Source organism: Typopeltis vanoorti, chromosome 19 (assembly GCF_054136105.1).
Source record: "Typopeltis vanoorti isolate ZY-2024b chromosome 19, IOZ_Tvanoo_1.0, whole genome shotgun sequence".
Lineage (NCBI taxonomy): Eukaryota > Metazoa > Arthropoda > Arachnida > Uropygi > Thelyphonidae > Typopeltis > Typopeltis vanoorti.
In genome coordinates this window covers 44,904,875-44,930,139 of record NC_143567.1, presented here as the reverse complement: position 1 = coordinate 44,930,139, position 25,265 = coordinate 44,904,875, and the positions used below count along the sequence as shown (strand labels likewise).

The 25,265-nt window shown below is 34.9% G+C and overlaps 1 protein-coding gene across 5 annotated transcripts in view; it reads left to right on the top strand.

Moving 5' to 3' along the window:
- The window catches only part of LOC150096055 (uncharacterized), a 366,639-nt gene that overhangs the window by 326,285 nt on the left and 15,089 nt on the right, over nucleotides 1-25,265 (top strand). For all 5 annotated transcript variants that reach the window (XM_090408865.1, XM_090408866.1, XM_090408868.1 and 2 more), the window contains one exon: nucleotides 16,755-17,035. In XM_090408865.1, coding sequence (XP_090264991.1) covers nucleotides 16,755-17,035 — 281 coding nt within the window. The remainder of the gene's footprint in view (nucleotides 1-16,754; nucleotides 17,036-25,265) is intronic.

Below are 25,265 nucleotides of genomic sequence, written 5' to 3'. Positions count from 1 at the left end.
TATACATAGTTTTTAAATTTTTAATTTTAATTGAGGTTAAACATGGAGATTTCCATATTTGTGTATATTCTTCCTCATAAACATAATTATTTCTGTTGTTCTAATAAAAATATAATTTTTTTAAAAGGAAAATAGGTTTTGTGATTTTTGTTATTCTAACTGACATGACAAAAAAAAACTTAGTTTCTGAAACGTTGACTGTGACCAGCAAACAGAAGTAACTACTGCACTTGTTTGCAAATGTTCACACACAAAGAAAAAGAGAAAAGGAAACCTGTTCTATAGCTTATATATTTAATGTACTAAAGGAAAATATAATTTATTGACAACTATAATATGGTGTGATATGTCATTGCAGAAATGTGTTATAAGATATACTAGACCTGCTTCCACATACTGGCTTCTTCTGGTGTATTACTATCAATGAATTGATGGTAAGACAGCAGGAGGTTCCCAGCCAGCTAGCAAATAATCTTGCTCCAAAATGTGTCTTCACTTAAGAAGTCCAAATATACCAGTATGCAGGACACTGAGTACCTCTTGCAGGGATGCTATTTCATTTAAAATTTCATTTTATGGGGGCACTGAAATATAACTTAGAACAAAGGTGCCTCTTACCCATGGGGCAGCATTGGCCCCTTATGTGGGAGAGATGTTTATTAGTCTTTTATACCCACCCTGCATGCCTTTATATTTTTGAATATTCTTTTCCATCACAGACCATGAAAGACGCAAATGCAGTAACACTGTGAATCATAAAAAATCTCTTGCAAGAAAAATCATTATTTATATATATATATTTATTTATTTACACAGAGAGAGAGAGAGTGAGCAATCCCTCGATTAATGCTTCTCCAATTAGTGCATCACTTTTTTCTATACTCAAATGCAATTAATGCGCTTTAAAAATTTGATTAGTGCACCTATACACATCCTAAAAAATTTTCTATCTATACATTTTTTATGGCTAACTATTTAAAAAAAATCACTCACCAGGACGAAATAATTTAGTTATTTGATCCTGTCATCAGTTAATGGCATACTACACTATTTCCATGTACACTATGTTCCAAATTTACTGCCAAAATTTGTCTTGTTCTAATTGCATAGCATTTTGTTGATCATATCTCATGCCTCCTTTGCAATTGTTTTCCTTACTTTTTTATTTTAAAGTTTTTTTCCAACCTTTAATCATGAGTAAAAGAATTAGTGAGAGAAAAAAAAGTGGAAGTGTGAAAAAGATTCGAAAAGTAATCTCATTGGCAGAAAAACTTGAAATAATAAAGAAAAATGAACAAGGTGAGTCCAGAGTATAGGATAGGACAAGAACACAAAATGGGTGAATCAACTATAAGAGCAAATATATTTTAAGCAAAGCTGTTGAATACAAAGAGAAAGGTATGGCTGCTTCAAGTTCATTGTGCATGCAGACCACTTGAAATCAAAGTATTATAATGATTGAATTAGAGAGACTTCTTTCTACATGAATTGAAGATTGCAACCAAAAACAGATCCTGCTAAGCACTGATGTTATTAAATCAAAAGCATTAAGTCTCTTTGCAATCTTGAAAGAAAGGGCTATCAATGTTGGAAAAGTAGAATTTCACGCTAGTGCTTGGGTGGTTTGAGCATTTCAAAAAGAAAAATAGCCTATGTAATGTTCAAATCACAGGCGAAGCTGCAGGTTCAGATAAGAGGGTGGCTGCAAATTGTCCAAGAGATTTTGAAGATAATTGTGGAAGAAGAGGACTATTGTGACCAACAAATTTTTTAATGTTGATGAAACCGTCCTTTTTTTGGAAGCGAATGCCTTCCAAGATTTTTCTGGCCAAATCAGAAATCTTAGCCTGGTTATAAAGTCGCAAAGGATAGAATGACTCTTCTAATAAGTGGCAATGCTGAAGGTGATCTAAAGTTAAAACCCATGGTAGTTTATAGGACACAAAACCCTGGGGCCTCAAAGGCATTAATCAAGCTTCCCTCCCCGTTATTCAGAAGTCTAACAAGAAAGCATGGATTACTAAAGCTTTATTTGAAAGATGGTTGGTTCACAAGCTATTTTCATCCAACTGTTGAGAATTTTTGCAAACAGAATAATCTTGATTTTAAAGCTGGGCTTATTTTAGACAACGTAGCTGTCACCCTGCTTCTCTTGATTCATTGTGTGAACGTCAAGTTTGTTTTTACTGCCAAGCATACTATCTGAGAGGAACATTTAAATGTTTATAAAACATTTGAAACAATAAATGTGTTTTATTGTCAGGCAATAGAAGCAACATCTGGAGAGAATTCTATGACATTAGTAGAATTTTGGAAGAAATTTAATGTTATTGCTATTGAAAATATTCATTAATCTTGGAATGAAATTACTGCTAGTAATATGCGAGCCGTTTGGAAGCACATTCTTCCTTCCATATTGTGCAAATAATTTTAGAGGCTTTTCAAATGAAATGGATAATGTTGTTGAGGAAATTGCCATTATCGGGCATGAACTGGGTTTTGATGAGATTAACATTGATAATGACCAAGAGTTAATTAAATCTCATTCTGAGAAATTGAGTGATTCCAACTTACTAAATTTAGATGCACAGTTGGAAGATCCTGAAGAATGAAGAAAATTTAACCACTGACAGTCAGCCAAAAGAGATTTCACAGAAACAATTTGAAAATATTTTTCATACAATCGAAGTTTTTTTTAGCAGCAATGCTTAGAGGATGACCCTGATGAAGGGAGAAGCAGTAAAATTTGCAGAAGAGGCAATAAGGCCACACCATCAGTTGTATGAAAAAAAGAAACAGAACGCATGCCAAACTTGCCAGGCATTCTGTTTAATAGAATAATTAATTTATATTCTGAATATGTTTCATTGTCTTTCGACAATACCTTCAAATCATGGTTTTCCTTAAACTAGGCCCTGAGACATACCCTAATTCTTTTATAAAAAAAAGATTAAAGTTCAAAAAAAAAAAAGAAATTTGAGGAACGAATTAAACCTTTTCCTGTAAGTTATTATATTTGTTTAGTGCATTTTCGATTAATACAACCATTTTAAAGAATGCATTAGGCCCAGCACAGCGAATCTATGACATGCACAAAAATTTTGCTGGCACGTCAACAATTTATAGGTGATATCATTTTAAATGTTTATAAATTATTCAATTTTTTTTTTTAATTGTTGCAATATGTACAAGTTAAATTTTGTTTTACACGAAAGAAACTAAGCAACAAATACATAGCCCACTAGGAACAAGGCCCATCAGCTGAAAACTACAGCTGATGTTTAAGAACCTCTAGCCAATGGCTGAGGGGCATAATGACATGACTCAGCTGATAGAAAACAACTGTGTTTATTCGCCAAAACTTTTCCGTCACTGATATAAAAACTTTTAATTATTTTAAAGCATAATTATCTCAAGTTTATGATCTTTAATATTTTTAGCATGCGAAAAATCACCAGCTGCAACTTTGCCAAAACACATGACATCTAAACATATATTTGCACTGCACATCTGCCAGTAGGCAGAAATAAGCAGCAGCAAGTGTATTATTGTCGCGTATGTGCACTGTATTTTGTTTTTTCTCGAGTTTTTGCTCTAAGTGTGAATCAACGATTCACAGGTGATATAATTTTAAATGTTTATAAATTGTTTAAATTTTTTTAAAATCAACATTTTATTATATGCCTAAAGGTAATTTAATTTAGGCATATAATAAAATGTTGATTTTTTGAAACTATAAAAAAAATGTGTTTTAAAAAGTATGTGTTTTATGTTCCGGACAGTTGTATGCAGAACATTATAAATCACTCCTTGAGAAAAGCAAGCACGAACAGAAAAAATTTATTGCACAGGCAATTAAAAATAGAAATATTCAGTCAACAACCCTAATGAAATTTATCAGCAGTTGTTTAAATATAACTGCTGCTAGTTTTTTTGCTCAAACCTAATTGCCAAACAAGGGAAACTTTTAGTAATGGAGAATATATAAAAGAAGCATTGTTTCGTACATAAAAAAAAAAAGAAAGTTATTTTGATGTCAATGGTTTCATAAAATCTAATAGATTCGTCTGTGCACACCAGTTCTCTTTGAAGATTTTGAAAAAAACGAAAAAAAAAAAAAGATATGCCTTTGGCTAGGAACACGGTGAAAGGTAGAATCTTGGAAATGGCTGAAAATATAACTCATCAGCAAAAAAAGGATATAAAATCTTCTGGTTTAATTTCTCTTTGTCTTGATGAGAGTACTGGATCAGCTTGTTTAGCAATTTTTCTTCGTTACTATGTGGGAATAATATCCAAGAAGAATTGATCAGTTTAACATCATTAGCAACAAGAACAAAAGGAACTGATATTTGCGACGCAGTTGTAAATGCACTTGCTGAAAAAGAAATATATCTTTCCAAAATTGTATCAGTAACTACTGATGGCACTCACAGTATGACCGGAGAGAAAAATGGTTTTGTCAATTTATTTACCGAATGTATTGGACATCCAGTTCTGGGTTTTCATTGCATTATACATCAGCAGGTTTTTATGCACAAAGGCCTAGTTTCAAGCCACTGGAAGATATTATGAGCCGTGTAACAAAATTGTAAAATTTTATATTATGAGCCTTGTAACAAAATTGCAAAATTTTATATCTGCACACATTTTAAATAAAATTTCTAGAATTATTAAATGAAGTAAACTTCGGTGTAGAATGGTTTACTTATGTACAACAACTTCCGATGGTTAATTTGTGAAAAAGTTCTACAAAAATTTGTTGAGTGTTTAGATGAAGTTAGACTTCTTTACATAATGAGAAAATCAATGAAAAATATAATCAATTAATAGATGCTGAATGGCTTTCAAAATTAATCTTTTTTTTTATTGATTTGTGCTTATATTTAAGTGAATTAAATCTTAAACTTCAAGGTGTTAACAAGAGAGTTATTGTCATGTTTGATTTAAACAACGCATTCTAAGCTAATTTACAAATTTTGAATCATGATGTTATTTCCAATACCTTCAAATCTTTTCGAAATACAAAAATTTTCTTTGCAGATCTAGAATCTTGTGAAAAAACAGATCAAGTTAAATTGACATAAGCGTTTTCTGCAGTTATTCAGTCGATAATCAACAAATTTTCTTCAAGATTTACACAGTTCAGGCAATTTGCAGAAACATCAAAATTTATTTTACATCCAGCACACATCAGCAGATAAACTTAATTTGGAGATTTTCAAGTGGCTGAATTTGGAATCTATAGAAATGCAATTAATCAATTTTCACTTCTGTATGAAAACAAAAGTTTGTTGATTTGAGAAATTACTTATAAATAATTGAAAATGATCATTTATTGGGTGTAATTAAAAAGAATGCAGAAGAGGAAATAACAAAAACTTGGAATGCCATTCCTGAAACCTTCAGTTGTTTAAAAAAACTAGTGACAGCAATATTATCAATTTTCTCTTCTACATATATGCTTGTGAGTCATTATTTTCTGAAATGAATTTTATAAAAGACAGTTTAAGAAATAGTTGAATAGTTGAAATAAGAAAATGACTGTTGAATCTAGATCTAGTTCAGCATGTGTATTACTCATCATCATCAAATTCCTGATATGTACTCTCAAGGGGTGTACAGGATATGATAGTACTACATGAAAAACTAACATCATTACTAACTTCCTATCTACAATTTTCCTCCAAATCAGTCTGTCACATGTCAAGACTGCAGCATTATCAGATCTTATATTTCTGTCCTTCTATGGCACTTTTTATTGTATCAATCCACATACATCTTAATCTTCCTCCAGATCTTTTTACTGCCAACCTGACAGAGAACACTTGTTTCCATTCTGTTTAAGTGACCATCCCACCTGAGATTAGCTCTGCTAACACATTCCTGGATGCTAACAATGTCAAGTTCTTTCCTAATATCCTCGTTTGTAATATGATATTGCGACTGATGCCCCTAGTCTTTCTCAGGACTCTCATATCTGTGGTCTTCAGTCTTTGTTCAAGTGTTTTATTTCTAACCCAGCTCTCAGATCCATAAGTTAAAATTGGTTTGAACACTATCTTGTATACAGTTAATTTAGTGTTTTGACTAATTTCTCTCTTATTCCATATAAATTTATACAGTTCACTTCCTACCATACCAGCTTTATTGACTCTGTTGTCTGTTTCCATATGTTCACTAAAAAAATGCCGGATGTTCTATAGGTTCTCTATAGGTTTTCTATATGTTCTATAGGTTTTACTTGTTCTATAGGTTCTCCATTCGCAATGCAGTTGATATATTCAACGTTTCTGCCCGTTTTCATTGTCTTTGCCATGTTATTGCTGACGTTCATACCAAATCTATTGCAACAGTTATTCAATTTAGTCAGGGAATCTTGCAGACTTGTACTGGATTTATTTAGAAGTATAACATCCGCATAAAGTAAAGAACTGAGATTAACATCTCCAAATTTGATATCAGGTTTAATACCACTTCATAATGTGATCCATATAGATAATGAATGACAGAGAGGATAATGTACATCCTTGTCTGACATCAGATTTAACATTAAACTATCTTCCTGTACTTCAATTGCTGACTTTCAACTCAAATAAAGACTAAGTATTGCTTGAAATAATGCTCCAGTGACACCATACAACTGTAGTGTTTTGAATAGCTTTTCCAGATCTACAAAACTTAAATACAGATCTTTGTTATATTCCCATGATTTCTCAACTATTTATCATATAGTGAAAATCTGATCCTGACAGCCTCTATTTGGCCTGAATCCAGGTGTTCTTCACCGAGCTTGCAGATTTTGCAGTGTACAGAGTCCCTTTGGTTGAATTCTTTAAAGATAGATGCCTTGGATGCTTTGCATTGGTGTCATGTGCTAAACTATATTTAAATAAATCTTTTAACTTAAATCTAATTAACACCGCAATATAATCTAATTCTAACACAATTTTTAACTAATATCACTATTTTTTCTAAACAACTTAGGCTTGTATCTGGAGAGCTCCGAAAGCTATCTCTCTCTCTAGATTCTTCTTCAACTTGAATCAGTCCACTGCTGGGTGAAGGTCTTCCTCTTTGTTTACTGCCATCCACAGGTCTCCATTCTGTCAGTAATTTAGGCCATCTTGTGTGCAGCCCATCTCCATTTTGAATGCATAATATAACTGATGATGTCCTGTACATCTGTTCTTGATCTTGTTAAAGGGATGGTATCCTGTCTTTAAGTGTCACACCAAGCATATATCTTTCCATTCTTCTCTAGGTAGCTCTAAATTTGTGAATCATATTTTGAATTAAGTTCCAGGTTTCACTGTCATGTGTAATTACAGGTAAGGCACAGTTATCAAAGGCTTTCCTCTTTAAGCCTAGAAGAATAAGAGAACACAATATGACATAATTCTCACTGAAGGTATCCTGTCGTATTTCTTTCTTGGTGCTGAGGTGTCCCAGGACACACTATACTTTTAGTATGACTTCACCCATACTTTTCCTTCTATATGAATATTCAGTGACCTTCTCTCACTACCATCAAATCCTATCCATGGTTTTACTGATGACAGTACATTCATTCTTTTACTTCATTTACAAAACCTTATAGTATTCAAATGAAGAAGCAAGCTTCAAGATTTTCTATATGCAGCACTTTAAAAATTGATCACCATTCTGAAAGTGGGTTAAGCTATTAAGTACAACCTTGTGTCATTTTTCAGAAGAAACATCTTGATTCACTCCAAATACTTTGGTTTTTATTCGGATTGCCAGTCAAGATCAGATAGAAAATCTTGAAGCAAGCTTCAAGATTTTCTATATGCAGCACTTTAAAAATTGATCACCATTCTGAAAGTGGGTTAAGCTATTAAGTACAACCTTGTGTCATTTTTCAGAAGAAACATCTTGATTCACTCCAAATACTTTGGTTTTTATTCAGATTGCCAGTCAAGATCAGTTTTCTCTTCTTGGGTTAACTTTTACATCTAGTCTATTCTGTCATCTCCAGATTTTCTTTCATGTCCAACACTTTCTCAATCTCCAAAACATTTTATATTTTTTCATTCAAAACACTACCCTCCCCCTTCTCTCTCCCCCCCTCTCTCTTGCATAAATCCTAACACTTTAAGAATTCCAAGTCAACTCAACTTTAATTGTTCCTGCATTTGGGATATAAGTCATTAGAAATTAGAGAAATGTTTACTTTTAGATACTGCATCATCATTATGTATGTATGATTATGTTTGCCAGATTAATTTACTCAAAATTTCAGATACCTATCTTAAGACCACTTTCAACCCCAAAGCCATAGGCTACATGTATCCCACCTAGAGGTCCCCATGATAAGATGTTGGTTTCTTTCTTCTTACTCCAGGATTTTGAGATGTGGCAAGAGCAGAAATGTACAGAGGAGAGTTAGATAAGGTGATGTGACTGCAGAATGTTGGATATGTGAATTCATGTACCAGACAACAAATTAGAAACTTTGCAGAAATCTGTGGTTTCCATATAGGCATGAGACTGCCAATACCAATTCCTCTTCAATTCACTGCACATAGTTTGGTGAGATGGGTCGGGAACAGTTTTCATTAAATGCTTTAGTCTGCTGCACATGGGAAGTTCTGTTTGTCTCTGTACAAGCCTTCTCAAATGATGGCAACCTCATACATGACAGACTGACTGTCTGAGGACCACAGTTATGCCTCTTAGACAAACATGTGGGTTATTTTTCCACTGATTAAACACCCAGGATATCTCACCTTTTGAGAAACTAGTCAGCTCTGCTGTTTTCAAACCCGTGGCTGTTCCAGATGGGCACCTACAATAAGCCCTTTATCAAACTCTGAAAGATCCTTTGTTTTTTTCATTGTGGTCAACACTGTTGACAATTATTGACCAGCAGCATTCTTAAATAGTTGCTGAGAACATGTGTTGATGCACATGACCAAGTATTATACACTGTGTAAGTGACCTTAATGTGCATCTGCATAAAGGTTTCCATTTCATTGCCCAGTATGGGTGTAAATTAAGATAATCTATCAAGTTTCACTTAGTCTGTTAATTTAATCTATGAAGAGGTACATACTAATGATTAGGTAGAGGGAAGATATGTTAGGCATTCATGCTGCTAAAAGGACTATATGATAGAGGTGGGTGAAATCGTTTCAGTGGGTGGTAGAAAGAGAAAGGATAAGTGGTTACATTTGGAAGTTGAGTAGGGATAATTATCAAGGGTGTGAGAGCTAGATTCTTCTCTTGGTGGGTGAGTGAGTGGAGAAAATTGTCAGTGCAAGTGGTCAACCATCTTTCAGCGTAATTAGAGTGGGATAGGTGCTGTCAGAGTTAACTTTTCATAAGTAATTGGATTCCCATGTAATAATAAGGGTGGGGGAATTGGATGTTTGAACATGTATAGTGTTCAAACATCCAAGCTGATATTCATACAGTATCAGCTTATCAAATAAATTATAGCTAGTTCATTTCTTTTTTTCTTATATACAGGGTGTTCGGGATAAATTTGACAGTTTCGTAAGGAAAAAGAAAATCTTCTTTGTATCTATTAAATTTAATGAATTGACAAAAAAACATTACAGGCAGAGTTAATTACAATACTATCAACAAGATTTACTCAAAATAACCACCATTAGCATCGATCACAGCTTCAATTCTGCTTCGGAACCTCGAACAAGCTGATGCTACAGTCTCCCTGGGAAGGGCCGCAAAAACTGTTTTAATTTTATCCATTAACTGGGCTTTTGTATTACTGGAAGTGCGATTGGTGTCTTTTTCAACTGCGCCCCCATACAAAATAATCCATGGGGTTAAGGTCTGGGGAGTTTGGAGGCCAAACATTTGGACTGGTGAAGTCGTAGAAATTTTCAGACAACCATTTTTGACTTTTCCCAGAGGTGTGGCAAGGGGCCGAATCCTGCTGCCATACATACGGCCTACCATTGGCTACCCTTGTTATCCAGGGCTTGACTACAGTTAGCAACTCCACGAACAAAGCCCGAATTCCAATGCCAGGGTTCTTCAACACCTGTTCCTGCAGATTTGCGAGGAATTCTGCTGTACGAACGCAATCAGATCGTCTGCTAGGGATCTTTCTTCTTGCTACATCCTCGTAGTCACCATTGCAAGTCTCTAGTTCATGCCTGATTGTTTTTACTGTATTCAAGGAGCATTGGGCAGCAGTCGTAATATCCTTATTTTGATGGCGGGCACGAATCATCATGATACAAGTTATTCTCTTCCATGATTCCAGCTATCCATCCTTTCTGACATCTTGTATATGAATGAAGAAGGGTCCAAACTTTTAAATGAAGAGAAGTGTGTGTTAATACATGTAACTTACGGAAAAATATAATTAATTATAAATATGTCAAATTTATCCCGAACACCCTGTATATATATATATATATATATATATATATCAATCCCATATGAGAGTTCATGAAGCCTATATTATAGCAATGGCAAGTGATCAGGAAGAAAGAAAAGCTTTTGTTCTCTTTGGGTTGAAACTCATGCAAGTCAAATCCCCCCCCCCCCCCCCCCAATCTTTACTGAAGATTGAAACATCAAGAGGAAACAAAACAAGATCTTTCTTCCAGGAAAAACAACAGAATTGTGTTTTGATAGCATTAAAATTCACTTGAGTAATTTTAACCAGATAGAATTTGAGTGAATAAAGGTCATTAATGTATAAGAGGAAGAATGTGGATGAAAACATGGAACTCTAGGCTATTCCGGTATTGATATAGTAATTTGATGAGAGGAAACCGTCAGCATGTAATGGAGGGGACATGATGTTTGAGGGTACTGGATCTGGAACAAGGGAATTATCAGCTCTTCTGACCAAGCTGATTAATTTAAGCCTCAGTACTGGGAGGTTGCCAATAGAGTGGAAAGAGATTAGCCAAACAAGTGTTCTCTGCCAGGTTGGCACGAAAATGACCCAGAGGAGGACCAAGATATAGGCGGATTGATACGGTACAAAGTGCCTTAGATGATTGAAATATAAGATCTGATAATGTAACAGACTGATTCTTAGGAAAATTGTAGATAGGAAGTTCAGAGAAGAAAATGCCAGTTTAATCACAAAGTACAGGAAGATCATAAGATAAGCATCTGCCAAGAATGCATTATGCCTTGGAAATATCAAGAGCTGCCATCTGAGTTTTTTATACTTTTCTGTTGCCTATGTACAAAGGCTGGGTAAGGTTAGCTAGATTTGTCTTGGCACATGAGTGACAAATCCATATTAGTGATTACTGATTAATCACTGTGCCTCTAGGTAGTCAAGAATGACTTTCTCTATTATTTCTGCTACTTTTGAGAGTATTGAGGTGAAGTTAGTAGCATGCTAGTGTTTGATGGCCAACTGTTTTTTTTTGAGGAAGGTTGGATAAAGGTTAGCTTTCATGTTGTTGACATGAAAGCAAGCCTTTATGACAGCTTATATAAACAATTCAGGATGGGCATTCAGGATTTTTAGAACAACTAATGGAATATTATCTGGAACAGACCATATTAGCATCAATATTGTTGGGAGATTTTTCCGATCTCCTGTAGAAAGATCAGAGGAGGAGGAGGCATGCCATTTGTGATCTAGTAGATTTGCTTTGGTTATCTGTACAAGAGTTGGAAGATAAGTCTGATGGTGAGAGGTCTATGTCCAAATGATGTCACATGGAACCATCAGGATATGAAAGAGATGAAATTTGTAATGAGAGGTGTAGGGGGAAAAAAAAAGAGGGGATTTATATAATACTCTCTAAAGTAATGCAGGTATTAGATATTGTGGGCCACATAATTTTCACATATCTATGAAAATACATATAAACAAAATGTATAAATTCTTACTAAGCATAAGTCTGTTATGGACTAGTTAGAATTTGTTAAATATGCAATTAGTTACAACATATTCTTGAATAAGTTCAGAAGCCATGGGAGGAAGAAAATTAAGTGGTTTTGCTTAAAAGAAGAGAGTGTAAGGAACTGTTTTAGGGAGAAGGTGTTAGAGAGGATTTCGGATGGACTAGAAAGTGTACATGACTGGTTGAGACATAATTCAAAAGTATTTCTAAGCTGTGCAATTGAGGTGCTTGGTGAAACATTTGGAAGATTAGAGAGCAGAAGGAGGGTTGGTGGTGGAATAATAATGTACAAGAAGCAGTGACAGCTAAGAGGAAGGTGAAGCAGAAGTGGGACGAGTCAAGAGCGGAAGAGGACAGAGAGAAAAAGCAAGAAGCCAAGAGAATTGTTGCACAGGCGAAGGCCATGGCATATCAAGACCTTTATGATCAATTAGAAACAAAAGAAGGATAGAGAAAGATTTATCGATTGGCAAAATGTAGAAATAAGACATCAAAGGACATTGTACATGTGAGGCAGATCAAAGACTCTGGAGGAAGGGTATTAAGGAGGGATGTGGATATAAGAAATAGATGGAGAATATACTTTGAAGGGCTTTTGAATGAAGAAAATGCAAGGACACACAGAGAAGATGGGGAGCCTTATGAGGGGATGGTGCAGAACATTAGTTGAGTAGAAGTCAAGGAAGCCATGAAGAGGATGAACAATGGAAAATTGGTGGGCCCTAACAGGATCCCAGTGGAGGCATGGAAGGCACTCGGGGAAGAGGGGATTGACCTGCTGTGGGACCTGTTAATAAAAGTTTGTCAACAGGAAAATATACCCGAGGAGTGGAGGGAAAGTACTCTTGTCCCCATCTACAAGAGTAAAGGAGGATGCCCAAGACCGTAAGAATTACAGAGGAATAAAGTTAATGTCCCACACAATGAAAATCCTAGAGAGAGTTCTTGATGGAAGACGGAGGAAGGAGGTGGAGATTGCAAAGGAGCAATTTGGCTTCATGCCTGGTCGATCGATAACAGATGATGGAAAAGTTTTGAGAGAAACAACGGGAGCTATCTAGTATTTATTGACCTGGAGAAACCATATGATAGAGTGCCAAGGCCAAGAAGTCTGGAGGTGTCTGAGGGAGAAGAAGGTATCGGAGAAATATGTCAGGTTGGTGCAGGAGATGTACAGAAATGTGAAGACGAGTTCGAACCTGCCTGGAAGAGACAGAAAGTTTTCTATTGACAGCTGGCTTGCATCAAGGGTCAGCATTAAGTCTGTTCCTGTTTAATATTGTGATGGAGGTGGTGACGGAGGAGGTGAGAGAAGACGCGCCTTGGACTATGTTGTATGCAGATGACATCGTGCTGTGTGTGGAATCAAGAGAAGAAGTGGCAGCTAAACTGGAAAGTTGGAGGAAAGTACTGGAAGAGAGAGGTATGAGACTGAGCAGAAGTAAGACAGAGTATATGTGTTGCAAAGTGGATGGCAGCCAGGAGACAGATCTGGAGCTGGAAGGAAATGTCATCAGGAAGGTCAGTGACTTTAGATAGAAGTGTGGGCGGCCAAAGAAGAGATAGAGGGAGATGGTGGAGGAGGATGACTTGAGGATGAAGACCTTGGATGTGGCTACAGCCCAAGACAGGAGGTTGTGGAGGAGACTCACCACAAACAGCGACCCTACTTAAGTGGGAAAAGCTGCAGAAGAAGAATTTTTGAATAAGTTCATGTAGAAGAAAAAATATGTTCCCTTTACTAATAAATCAGCAGTTACATAAAAAAAAAATCTCTTCATTATTATTATTATTATTTTTTTTTTTTTGCTAACTGATGCAGTATTTTTGCATTTTCCTCCCCATTGAAAGCTTCCTATAGTTTTATTTTTCTTAACTTATTTCTTTATTTTTTGATAAAATTCCTATATTGTGGTGTAGTTTCTTCCTCTTGAATTTTCTTATGAATATAAAACTTCTCAGATTTCATTTATAGAAATAAAAAATGTATGTGTAGTGTCTAAGTAACTACAGTATAGTTGTTTGTTGCATTTAGCTTAGTTTTCAACTAGATTCAATATCTGGAAGATCTTTTTCTCTCGAAACTTGGTTTTTTTCATTCCTGAAAGCAGGTCAGCTGGATAGGAGAATATGAGCAATTAACAGATATAATACTAAAATCTAGCCTCATAGCCTTATTCATAATTATATATTATTTTAGCCTGTCTTTATGGTGGATTTGGCCCAAATGAGATTTTTCTCATTTATGCTCAAACAAATAAAATAAAATTACAACAGGGAATGTGTGTGTTGTAAATTCTTCTACAATACATATTTTAAACCAAGCACTTGTAAGTTTATTATGTGACACCTTCAGGGAGTCCAAAGACTCATTGAGGGATGGCACTCGCTCTACAACTCTGTCTCCACCACTCAATCCATCAACTACAATGAACAGCAATACACTAACCGCTTGGCCAACCACGCCGGCCAATTTGGCCCAATAAAGCATGCTGTTGCTATTTAGATATTTTATGAAGGATGGTATAATATAAATCTCAGAGTGTCGTCAATTTAGCCAGTCAAGAAATATTCTTCTTAGTTGTCCTGTAACATTGAAAACAATGTGCAGATTTAAACACTCAGAAATTTTTGCATGTTAACACTGTGTGTGTAATATACACGCACACACACACACCTGGTCGTCAACTTACAACTATCTACACTTACGACCACAAAAAAAAAATAAAATAAAAAAATGAATAAATTAATAATAAATCAGGCAGGTGTGTGTACGATAACTATGGGATACAATAGTTATCATATGATAACTATCTCTCACATACACTCAGTTGCTTTCAAGCATCTGTTGTGTGTGGTGTATTAATTAAAATTCTACTGAAATACTACCCATAAAATATCTAGTAAAAGGAAAATGCCTTCATCTACAGATACACCAGCTAGGAAGTCAAGGAAAACTATTGATTTAGAGTGTAAAATGAAAGTTATCCACAAGTATGACCGCAGAAAGAAAGTGAATATGATAACATGTGACTCGAAGTTATCACATTCCACAGTATCGACGATACTTAAGGACAAAGAAAGAATTCAGGAAGCTGTGAAAGGTTCCATACCTATGAAGTCTACAATTTTAACCAAACAATGACAGGGACCCATCAATGAAATGGAGAAATTGTTGTTTATGTGGATGGAAGATTTAATACAGAAAAATTCACCCATGAGCCTTTGCACAGTGCAAGCGAAGGCTAGAAGTCTGTTTCAGAGTTTAAAATCATGTGCCAGAGAAGATTACAGAGAAGATTTTCAGGCTAGTATTGGATGGTTTAAGCGTTTTAAAAAAGATTTGGTTTGCATAATGTACGTGTCGCAGGAAGTGCAGATGAAGCCCAAAAATTCGTTGATAGTTTCGACTCTTTAATCAAAGAAGAAGGTTAATATCTACTGGAACAAATATTTAATAGATGAAACCGGCTTGCAATGGAAACGCATGCCTAATCGTACATACATGCACCAAGAAGCAAAGCGGATGCCAGGATTCAAAACTTTTAAGGATCGGTTGACTTTGTTGCTTGGTGGGAATGCCATGGGTTTTAAGCTGAAGCCTTTTCTCATTTATCGTTCAGAAAACCCTCGTGCATTTAAGCACATCAACAAGCACACACTGCATGTTTACTATTTACTACCGTTAAAACCCTAAAGCTTGGATGACTCAAGCACTGTTTGAAGACTGGTTCATGAACTGCTTTATTCCCCAGGCTCGTGAATTGTGCGGAGAGAGAGAGAGAGAGGTATCACTTTCAAGATTTTATTGATTAAGGACAATGCCCCTGGCCACCCTCCTCATCTGGACCACCTTCAACATGATGTTAGAGTGGTTTTCATGCCACCTAACACAACCGCTCTCATTCAACCCACGGATCAAGGTGCTATTTCAGCATTCAAGGTTCACTACCTCAGAACGACATTCGCACAAGCCATCGAAGTGATAGATTCTGATGCTGATTTATCTTTGCAAGACTTTTGGAAGCAGTACAACATTCTTCAGTGTATCAAGAATATTTCGATGGGAATGTGTAACAAAGAATTGTATGTCGGGAATTTGGAAAAAAGTGTCTAAAATGTAATGCAAATACATTTGAAGGATTTGAAAAAGGAGAGGAACTGGAAGTGATTACAGAAAAAATAGTTAAACGTGCAAAAAATCTTAAATTAGAATGTGAAATAGAAGACGTAGAGGAGTTGCTAGATTGTGAAATAAAAGAACATTCAGATGAAGAGTTGATTGCATTGGAAGAAAAAGGGAAAGAAGAACAGGAGCCAGAAAAGAAATTCACTGCAAAGAGTTTATCAGATTCTTTTTCGCAACTGAATAAAGCTCTTGCCAGTTTCGAAGCAATGGACCCTAATGTCGAACTATTCACATAGGTTGAACGTATCATTCAAGATGCTGTGCGTTGTTATCGTGAGATATATGAAGAAAAAAAAGAAATAAACTGTTCAAAAAAAAAAAGTCAGGGTCATGTTCCTCAACCCAAGAACATGACCCTGACGATCCACAACCCAGCACAGGCAAAGATTAAAAATTGATTTTCATTTGTATTAATTTTTACATTAATTTTAGATTGTATTTTTGTATTTACAGTATATACAGTATTATTTTTCACATTATGTATAATATACATAATTATAAATTTAAAAGATTATAAAAATAAATTATAAAGATGATAAAAAGATTCGAAATGTTAAAGAATACTGTTAATAAATATATGGCCGACATACGACCAGATCGACTTATGGCCTGTCAGCCAGAATGGAAGTCAGTCTTAAGTCGACGACAAGTGTACATATATAAATAGTTATTTATTTATTTTTTGTTTATTTCAGCCCGGATGATAAATCTGAAAAGTCTGAAACATCTACTGGTCTTCTTTTAGATTTCAGTAGTAGTCAACTTCCAACTGCTGCCCCTCCATTACCAGCTCAGTTTATATCCCACCAGACAGAATTTGAGCAACTTATTGATCTGGGAACTGTTCCAGCATCTACAACTGAGGTTGATAACATGCTGAATAATGCAGATGATGTGAATTCTAATAAACTTCCAGGCAATCCTTTTATAGCATTTGAAGATAATGTTCCAAAAAAACAAGAACCATCTCTAACAGGTTGGTATTTTTTTTTTTTTTTTTTTACATACTAGTTAAGATTTCTAGGATTTTGTTCTCACATTTTGAAATTTTTTTTTTATGGATGAAAGTGAGTTTCTTTTTTATCATTTCCACCCACAAAACATTGAACAGTTAGTTAATGTGGAAAACTTGCTCTAGAAACATGTACTTTATTTTTTGCAAATCCCTTCAGGACTCTAATAAGCAGGTTGGTTTGGTGGTGGGAAGGAAATTCCACCACTGATTTTGATTGGTGTAAAGTAATATCACAATACAGAGTAAAATAAGTAAACACTTCATTAACAAATAAACACATATAAAGAATTTTTTTTTTTTTTTTTTATACAATGAAACCTGTGGTGAATTTATCACTAAAAAACATGCACTAACCACAGTGTTAAGTTTTAATATGTAAATATTTCATCCCAAGTATCTTGGGACATCCTAAGTACAGTAATTCAAACAATACTAGGAATAACATACAGTTAGGGCACATGATTACAATTATATAAAGAAAGTGCTGAAGCCCTACTACACAGACCAAATTTAAACCGCAACGACGTTCTTACTATTCTTAAAGAATAGGAAATTGTCATACAAAATTGTGTAAAATAGTCTCTTTATATTTGTTATTTATTTTATTTTTTTCAGTTATATTTTAATTTACTTCTATAACACGTTACTGCATGCATATTGAGATTCCATTGTAATCATGCACCCTAACTGTATCATTCCTAGTATTGTTTGAATTACTGTACTGAGGATGTCCCAAGATACTTGTGATGAAATATTTACGTATTAAAACTTATCACCATGGTTAGTACATGTGTTTTTAGTGACATATAAAGAAAGAGGTGAATAAACTTAAAAATCAAGTTTACAATAATCAGTATACATTATTTGTCATCTTTAATTTTATTCACTCTGAAGAAGGATGAATAATTTTATCCATCCTTCTTCACGGTTAATAAGGTTGTTTAACATTTCCTGAATTTCTTTATTTTTTGCTAAAAGAACAGTGTAATCTACAAAATGTAAATGATTGAGGTGGCAGATTTATTGATCAGTGATAAAGAAAGAAAAGGTTTTCTTCAAGATATAGCATAGAAGTTTTGTCGCAATCAGTAACTTGATATTTGTTTGAGAATGGTAAATTAGTCCTGATTTTTCTAGTTATATGCCACATTGCTAAGATGTTCCTTCTTTTTTTATTTTGAAACTTCTGCAAGTCTCCTGTGTAGGGAAACTTTGTAGAAGCGGGGGGGGGGTGCTGTCCTATGGAGATTGAAGGATAGGCCATTTGATTTTATGGAGTTTAGAAGGTTCATGACTTTAATGGAGAGATTACTGATGTAAGGGATTGAAATGAAGTCTCTATAATGAATGTCAAAGTTTGCCCATGGAGGATTAGAAAACTATATATTTTGGATGGTTCTCGTTGAATATCTGTTGAAGACAAATTAGTTCAGTAAAAACTGGAGTTGCTTTTTCTGCTCATCTTTTAAGATTGACATCGCATGTGTAATGTATCTCAAATTATTTTTGAGATAAGGATATAAAAAAAAAATTATAACTTGCCTTCACTCTCCAGTTTTAATGTGAACTGAATTTTTGGGTTTGAATGAGTTGACTAGGGATGCTTAAGGGTCAAAACTGTATAACTGAGAGGAGACCTCCACATAGCCTTTAAAGGAATGTGGAGAACTGACCAGGGCTTTGGACCTAATGTCAATCTTCACCTTCTCGTGGTGGACCCTGTTAGGTATCTACCTGGATACTGAATGAATGAGGTTGGGCTAGCAGTTTGGGATTTAGCAGACTTAATTATATTCTTATTGGCTTAAACCAAAATATAAAATGATGGTACAACATGACAGAATTTCATTCCAGCTGGGGCATTGCCTGGTTAAACAAGGCTCCTTGTTTTTGCCAGGAGCCAAGGCAAACAACAAAAAGTCAGCTACTGGAATAAATCCTAAAACATGTCCCAACTCAACATCACCAGAGTTCAAGATCGGTACTATCAATATAAGAAGCCTGAACGGCAAAGAAATGGAGCTAGCTGAGGAATTGGATAAGTAGCAGATCGACATAATAGGGGTGACTGAAACAAAAAGACAATCTGGTGAGATCTTTTTTAGCAATTAATACAAAATATTATATTCAGGCAATGACAGTTAAGGAAAAGGAGTAGCCATAGTATTCAACACTAAATACGAGGCTAATCTTCTTGAATGGCATGCGATATCAAATAGAGTGATGTGGACAAATATCAGAATGGGGAACTGAACAATGAGATTTATTTGTGCCTGTGGTCCCACAGAAGGTTCTACTAAGATAGAAGTGGAGAATTTTTTGAGGCTTTAGAGAGAGAGAGAGAGAGAGAGCAATTGACACAATGAAAAAAGGAAAGGTCTTTGTTAGGGATCTAAATAGCAGAGTAGGAAATGATTGTCATCATCATCATAACACTAATTACGAGTATAGTATTGAACAATTGTCAGACACAAAAATATTTTGGGAAAATTTGGAGAAAAGAGCAAAGCTAATGGAAAATACCTGTTAGATTTCTGCTCAGGACATGGACAGGTTATTACTAACACCATGTTCCAACATAAAATTGTGCACAAATTCACATGGAGAGAAGAGAGGCAAGGAATAAGACAAGTCTCATTGACTATGTTATTGTCAATAGTGATGTTTTTTTTCCTGGTGCAGGACACCAGAGTGTACAGAGGATTTGAAATTGGAAGTGATCACCATTTAGTCTTGAGCAGAATAAAATTGAATTTCATATTCAAAAGAAGAACATGTAAGAAAGTTTTAAAGCAAATAAAAGTTGAGCAGCTCTCAGATGCGAACTTAGACTAAAATACACAAACATGATTCAAGAAAAAATGAAAGAGGTTGAGAACAGGAATCTCCAAACTTTGGAGATTCAGTGGCAAGCCCTGAATTGATTCAGCCAGAGAGGCATGTGGTGATGTTGTATGCAAGGATAGAAAAATTATAACTCCATGGTAGACACAGGAAGTTAAAGAGGCAATGAAGGAAAAGAAGAAAGCATATCAAAAGTTCCTGGCAAATAAGTCTGCTTGTGCTCTTAAAGAATACAGAGACAAATGTAAGAAAGCTAAACCCTGTATAAAACTAGCTCAACATTAGTCATGGGAAGACTTTGGTAAGAACATAGAAAATAAATATCAAGAAGGTGGCAAGATATACTGGAGGTTGTTGAAGAAGCTCAGAAATGGAGGAAAGAGTGCTGTAAAAGGAATTAGATGATAAAGGTGACATGAAAACTGGAGAAAAAGATATCCTTGAAGTATGGAGTAATTACTTCAAAAAATTGCTAAATGAAATAAGCAGTGATAGCTCAGTGGTAAAAAACACTCAACAGTGGATGCAGTCAGGAATACGTATCCATACTTGAAGTAGAAAAAGCCATCAAAAGCGTGAAATGTGGAAAAGGCAGCATGAGTAGATGATATTTGCCCAGAAATGCTCAAGTATGGCGGTATAAAAGTTCTTACAGTGGCTGCAATGCATAGTTCAGAAGGACTGGGCAGAGGGTCGAATTGTCAATGATTGGAGTAGAGCGCTTATAGTACCCATATATAAAAACAGAAATAAAACAATGTGAGAATTACAGTGGTATTTTTCTGCTGAGTGTTTCTGGTAAGATTTACGCAAGTATACTTGAGATGTGGTTGAGAAGAATTGTGGAAGAAAAGCTTGGTGAAGAACAAGCTGGAGTCAGGCCAAAAAGAGGCTGTCAGGATCAGATTTTCACTTTACGACAAATACTTGAGAAATCATGGGAATATAACCAAGATCTGTATTTAAATTTTGTAGATCTGGAAAAGGAATATGACAAGGTGCCAAGAGAGAAGCTATTCAAAATGCTACAGTTATATGGTGTCAATCAATGGAGCATTATATCAAGTAATACTTAGTCTTTATTTGAGTTGTAAGTCAGCAGTTAGAATTGAAGGAAGTACAGGAATATGGTTTAATGTTAAATTTGGTGTCAGACAAGGATGTACATTATGCTCTCTGTTATTCATTATCTATATGGATCACATTATGAAGGAAAGTGGTATTAAACCTGATATCAAAATTGGAGATGTTAATCTCAACTCTATTCTTTATGCAGATGATGCTATACTTGTACTGGATTTATTTATAAATCCATTACAAGTCTACAAGGTTCCTTGACTAAATTGAATAACTGTTGTAATAGATGTGGAATGAATGTCAGCATTAAAAAGACAATGAAAATAGGCAGAAACTTTGAAAATATCAACTGCGTTGCGAATGCAGATCCTATAAAACAAGTAAAATATTTCAGCTAGTTAGGCATAATTTTTAGTGAATATGGTAAACTGATATTGTAGGAAGTCAAATGAATAAATTTATATGGAATAAGAGAGAAATTAGCCAAAACACTAAGCTGTATACAAGACAGTGTTCAAACCAATTTTAACTTATGGGTTTGAGAGCTGGTTTAGAAATAAAACACTTGCCCAAAGACTAGAGACTGCAGATATGAGAGTCCTGAGAAAGATTAGGGGCATGAACAGATGGCATCAATGGCATTATCATATTATAAAACGAGGATATTAGGAAAGAACTTGATGTCAGCATCCGAGAATGCATTAGCAAAGCAATCTCAGATGGTATGGTCACTTAAACAGAATGGGAGAGGAAAGATTAGCAAAACAAGTGTTCTCTGCCAGGTTGGCAGTAAAAAGACCAAAATATAGGTGGATTGATACAGTAAAACGTGCATTAGAAGTTAGAAATATATGATCTGGTAATGTTGGAGTCTTAACAGGCAGACTGATTTGGAGGATAATTCTAGATTGGAAGTTAGTAATGACATAAGTTTTTCATGTAGTATTATTATTTCCTGTCGACCCCTTGAGTTTACATGGCAGGAATTTGATGGTGATGAGTTGAGTAAAATTTAAATCACCTTAGGAAAAAAAACAACTTTTAAAGTTCTCTATAAATAGATCTGTGTGTGTGTGTGGTGGTGGGGGGGTGGGGGATGAGGATCCTTCCATGGCAAGGCCAGAAAGTTATCTTTAGAGTTGAACATTCTATTTGAAGAAATTAGACTGAGAAAAGAACCTAAACATCATTTGCAGTAAAAGGGTTGAACTTTTCAAAACTGAACAAAATGCGAATTTTTTGGGATTTAATTTGGAGTACTGTTATAATTATACATATTTAAATGAGATGGAATTGCCTACACTGATTTTCCATTAATTAATAACAAAGAGAAAAATTGTGAAGACTTGCAGAGAAAAGGGAAAAAAAGTGAAAAATTTACATTATGTAAAATTTGGTAAAAAAAAATTTGTCAAAGTCTGGTTATTGCATGCAAATGAGTGTCAATGGCATATGCAAATTAACTATGGTATAAAATCAGCCGTTTTGGAGTGGTTTTTCATTTTGTGTCTGGAGTGAGAACATAACATTTTGTGATAGCAAAATTCTTCTTGAATATGACTGCATGACATCATTTAACTGATGAATTTAGGTAGTGAGCTATCTTAAGACTAAAAGTCAGCCAAAGTTAGGTGGAGGTAGCCAGATGGTTGCACGTGGGGTATTCTATTGCTCACAGACTATGAAACCAATTTCAGCAGTCATAAACAACATCTTGGAGTTGTGGTTGTATCCTGTGAAAAGCCACAGGATACAACCACAGTGGGTGACCAATATCTCCAATTATCTGCTTGCTGAAACAGTAGTGCTACCCTAAATCAGCTACAATCTAATCTTGCATTGACTACAGGATCCATTGGTATTTGCTTCCACTGTCCACAGATGGCTTCATTAAAATGGCTAGGCAACTGGTAGTCTGCATGCATCTATCCCCACACCACAGGAGAGAACATTTGAAATGACCCAGTATCACCAGCCCATGTCATCTGGACTCAAGACCAATTGTGTGTTGAAGGAGGTGGGGGGGGGGGGGGATATTGTTTACAGATAAGTCCTGATTTGCTCTATAAAGTGATACCAGGTGTGCTCTAATCTGGAGAGAACTAGGAACATGTTATCTTTTTAATATCTGTGAAAGGAATACTTAAGGTGGAGGTAGCGTAATGGTTTGGAGAGACATCTTTTATGGTTGACACACTGACCTATATGTGCTTCCTAGCAAAACCATGAATGCTGCAATTTATAGATGAAGTCTTAGACCCCCTCTGTTCATCTGTATATGAGTGTGATAGGGGAGACTTCTATCCAACAAGGTGATAATGCTTGTCCTCATCGAGTGAAAGCCTCTAGACAACAGTCTCACTTCAAGATATTGAAGTGAGACTGTTGTCTAGAGGCTTTCATTCAACGAGGACCAGCATTATCCATGTGGGCTGGCCAGTCAAGGTCTCCCGACTTTAATCCTATTGAGCATGATGGAAGGGTGCTCTAAGTAGATGTGTTGTTGCTCTCAACCCCCCCCCCCCCCCTCTAAACCTTGAGGGGGAGAGAGAGATTTGAAGGAGCAATAGTTATTTACCAACTGAGCTCCTTGATACCATTATATACACTATGAAACATCGTTGTGAGCACTATATTGTTGTGAGGGTTGACAACATTCCTCATTGAGGCACTTTGACAATCTAATTTTGACCATTGTCTTCCTGTACCCATTTGTTACTAAATTGAACTATTTACAGTTTTTATGGGCATTTCTTTCACACCTCATATCATACTGCTTTTCACTGAATTGCATAAAGCTTCATCATACAGTTTTTGAGTTGTGATTTTTCTCTTTGTTCCTTAATTTATAGAAACTGCTGTATTAGTAGGTTATTTTTTAATTTAAATTATCACTAGTGAAATAATTACTAGTTATATTTTTACATTAGAGTGACAGTTAGAACATACTTGAATTTTGGAGATTGGATGATTCTAAAATTTAGTCGAGTTTGACTTATGCTGAAAAGAATAAGGTAAAAAATTGGATGATATGGAACAAGGGACTAAGAAATTAATTTATACATTTTATTTTATAAAAAAAATAAAATGTATAAATTTGTTATATTTTGTAAATTGATTTGCAGATGAATTCTCCAAAAAAGGCCAGCAACCATCATACTGCTGCCTTGTTGTGTATTACTACAGGTTTTCTTTTTTTTTAAATCTATAGTTTTTGATCTGTTGTCATTGTATTCAGTTGATTCAGAACTGAATTAAATAAATTATATAAAACACATTTCTTCAAACATAAGACACTCCTGGAATAAGGAGTAACAAACCTATTCCATAGGGATTTCAGTTTCGAAAGCCTAAACAGTAAAGTGTTGGGCTATGCATGACCTTAAATTAATTTCAAGATAGATATAAAACATATTACAGTCATACGTCGATTAACTAAGAGGATGTGTTCCACGAAATTACTTGAAGTGAAACTTCATTCTCAAAGATAAAAATACTATGGCCATAATAGGGATACATTCGTATGTAAAGAAAATGAAAGGCTTTTTTTGAAAAGAGAAAAGCTTTATTAAATAAAAAGTCGATATTACATACCTAACAAAGATAAAATCATGACATTTTAAAATACGGATCTAAAGTTAATTGTTTATGCTTTTTTTCTCATTCATTTAACAATTGCCTATACGGATTTATTGCATTTAGCACTGATCACTTAACAATAACACTTCTTCCTAAATCAGGATCAGGATCATTTAGGAATGAAAACATTTAAATGTTTTCAATGTCATTTAAAAAGGTGCTGAATGACATTGAAAACATTTAAATTTTTTGGTCGCTAACACTTTTTTGGTAGGAAGTTCTTTAATTTCGTCTTCATTTTCTTTGGCTTCGTTGCTAACAAGTTTTTCTAAACCTTCTACCGAAAAACCATCATCTGCATTTAATAAATTTTTAACATTCTCTTCGTAGACATTTTCAAAACCTATTGATTGAGTCACCTGGATAACTTCATTTCTAATCTCTTGAATGTTATTTTCTTCTTCTAGTACAATTTCTGGCCATAATTTGTGCCAAACTACATTTAAGCATTTCTGAGTGACTTCTTTCCAACAGCTATTAATGCAATTTTCAATTGCGTCTTTAATGGTGTAGTTTTTCCAAAAAGTTTTTTTAATTGATATTTGCTCTTTATCTTCTAGTTCATTTAAATTGCTTAATGTACCACACAGATAATAAGCTTTAAATGTTACTATTACTCCCTGATCCATTG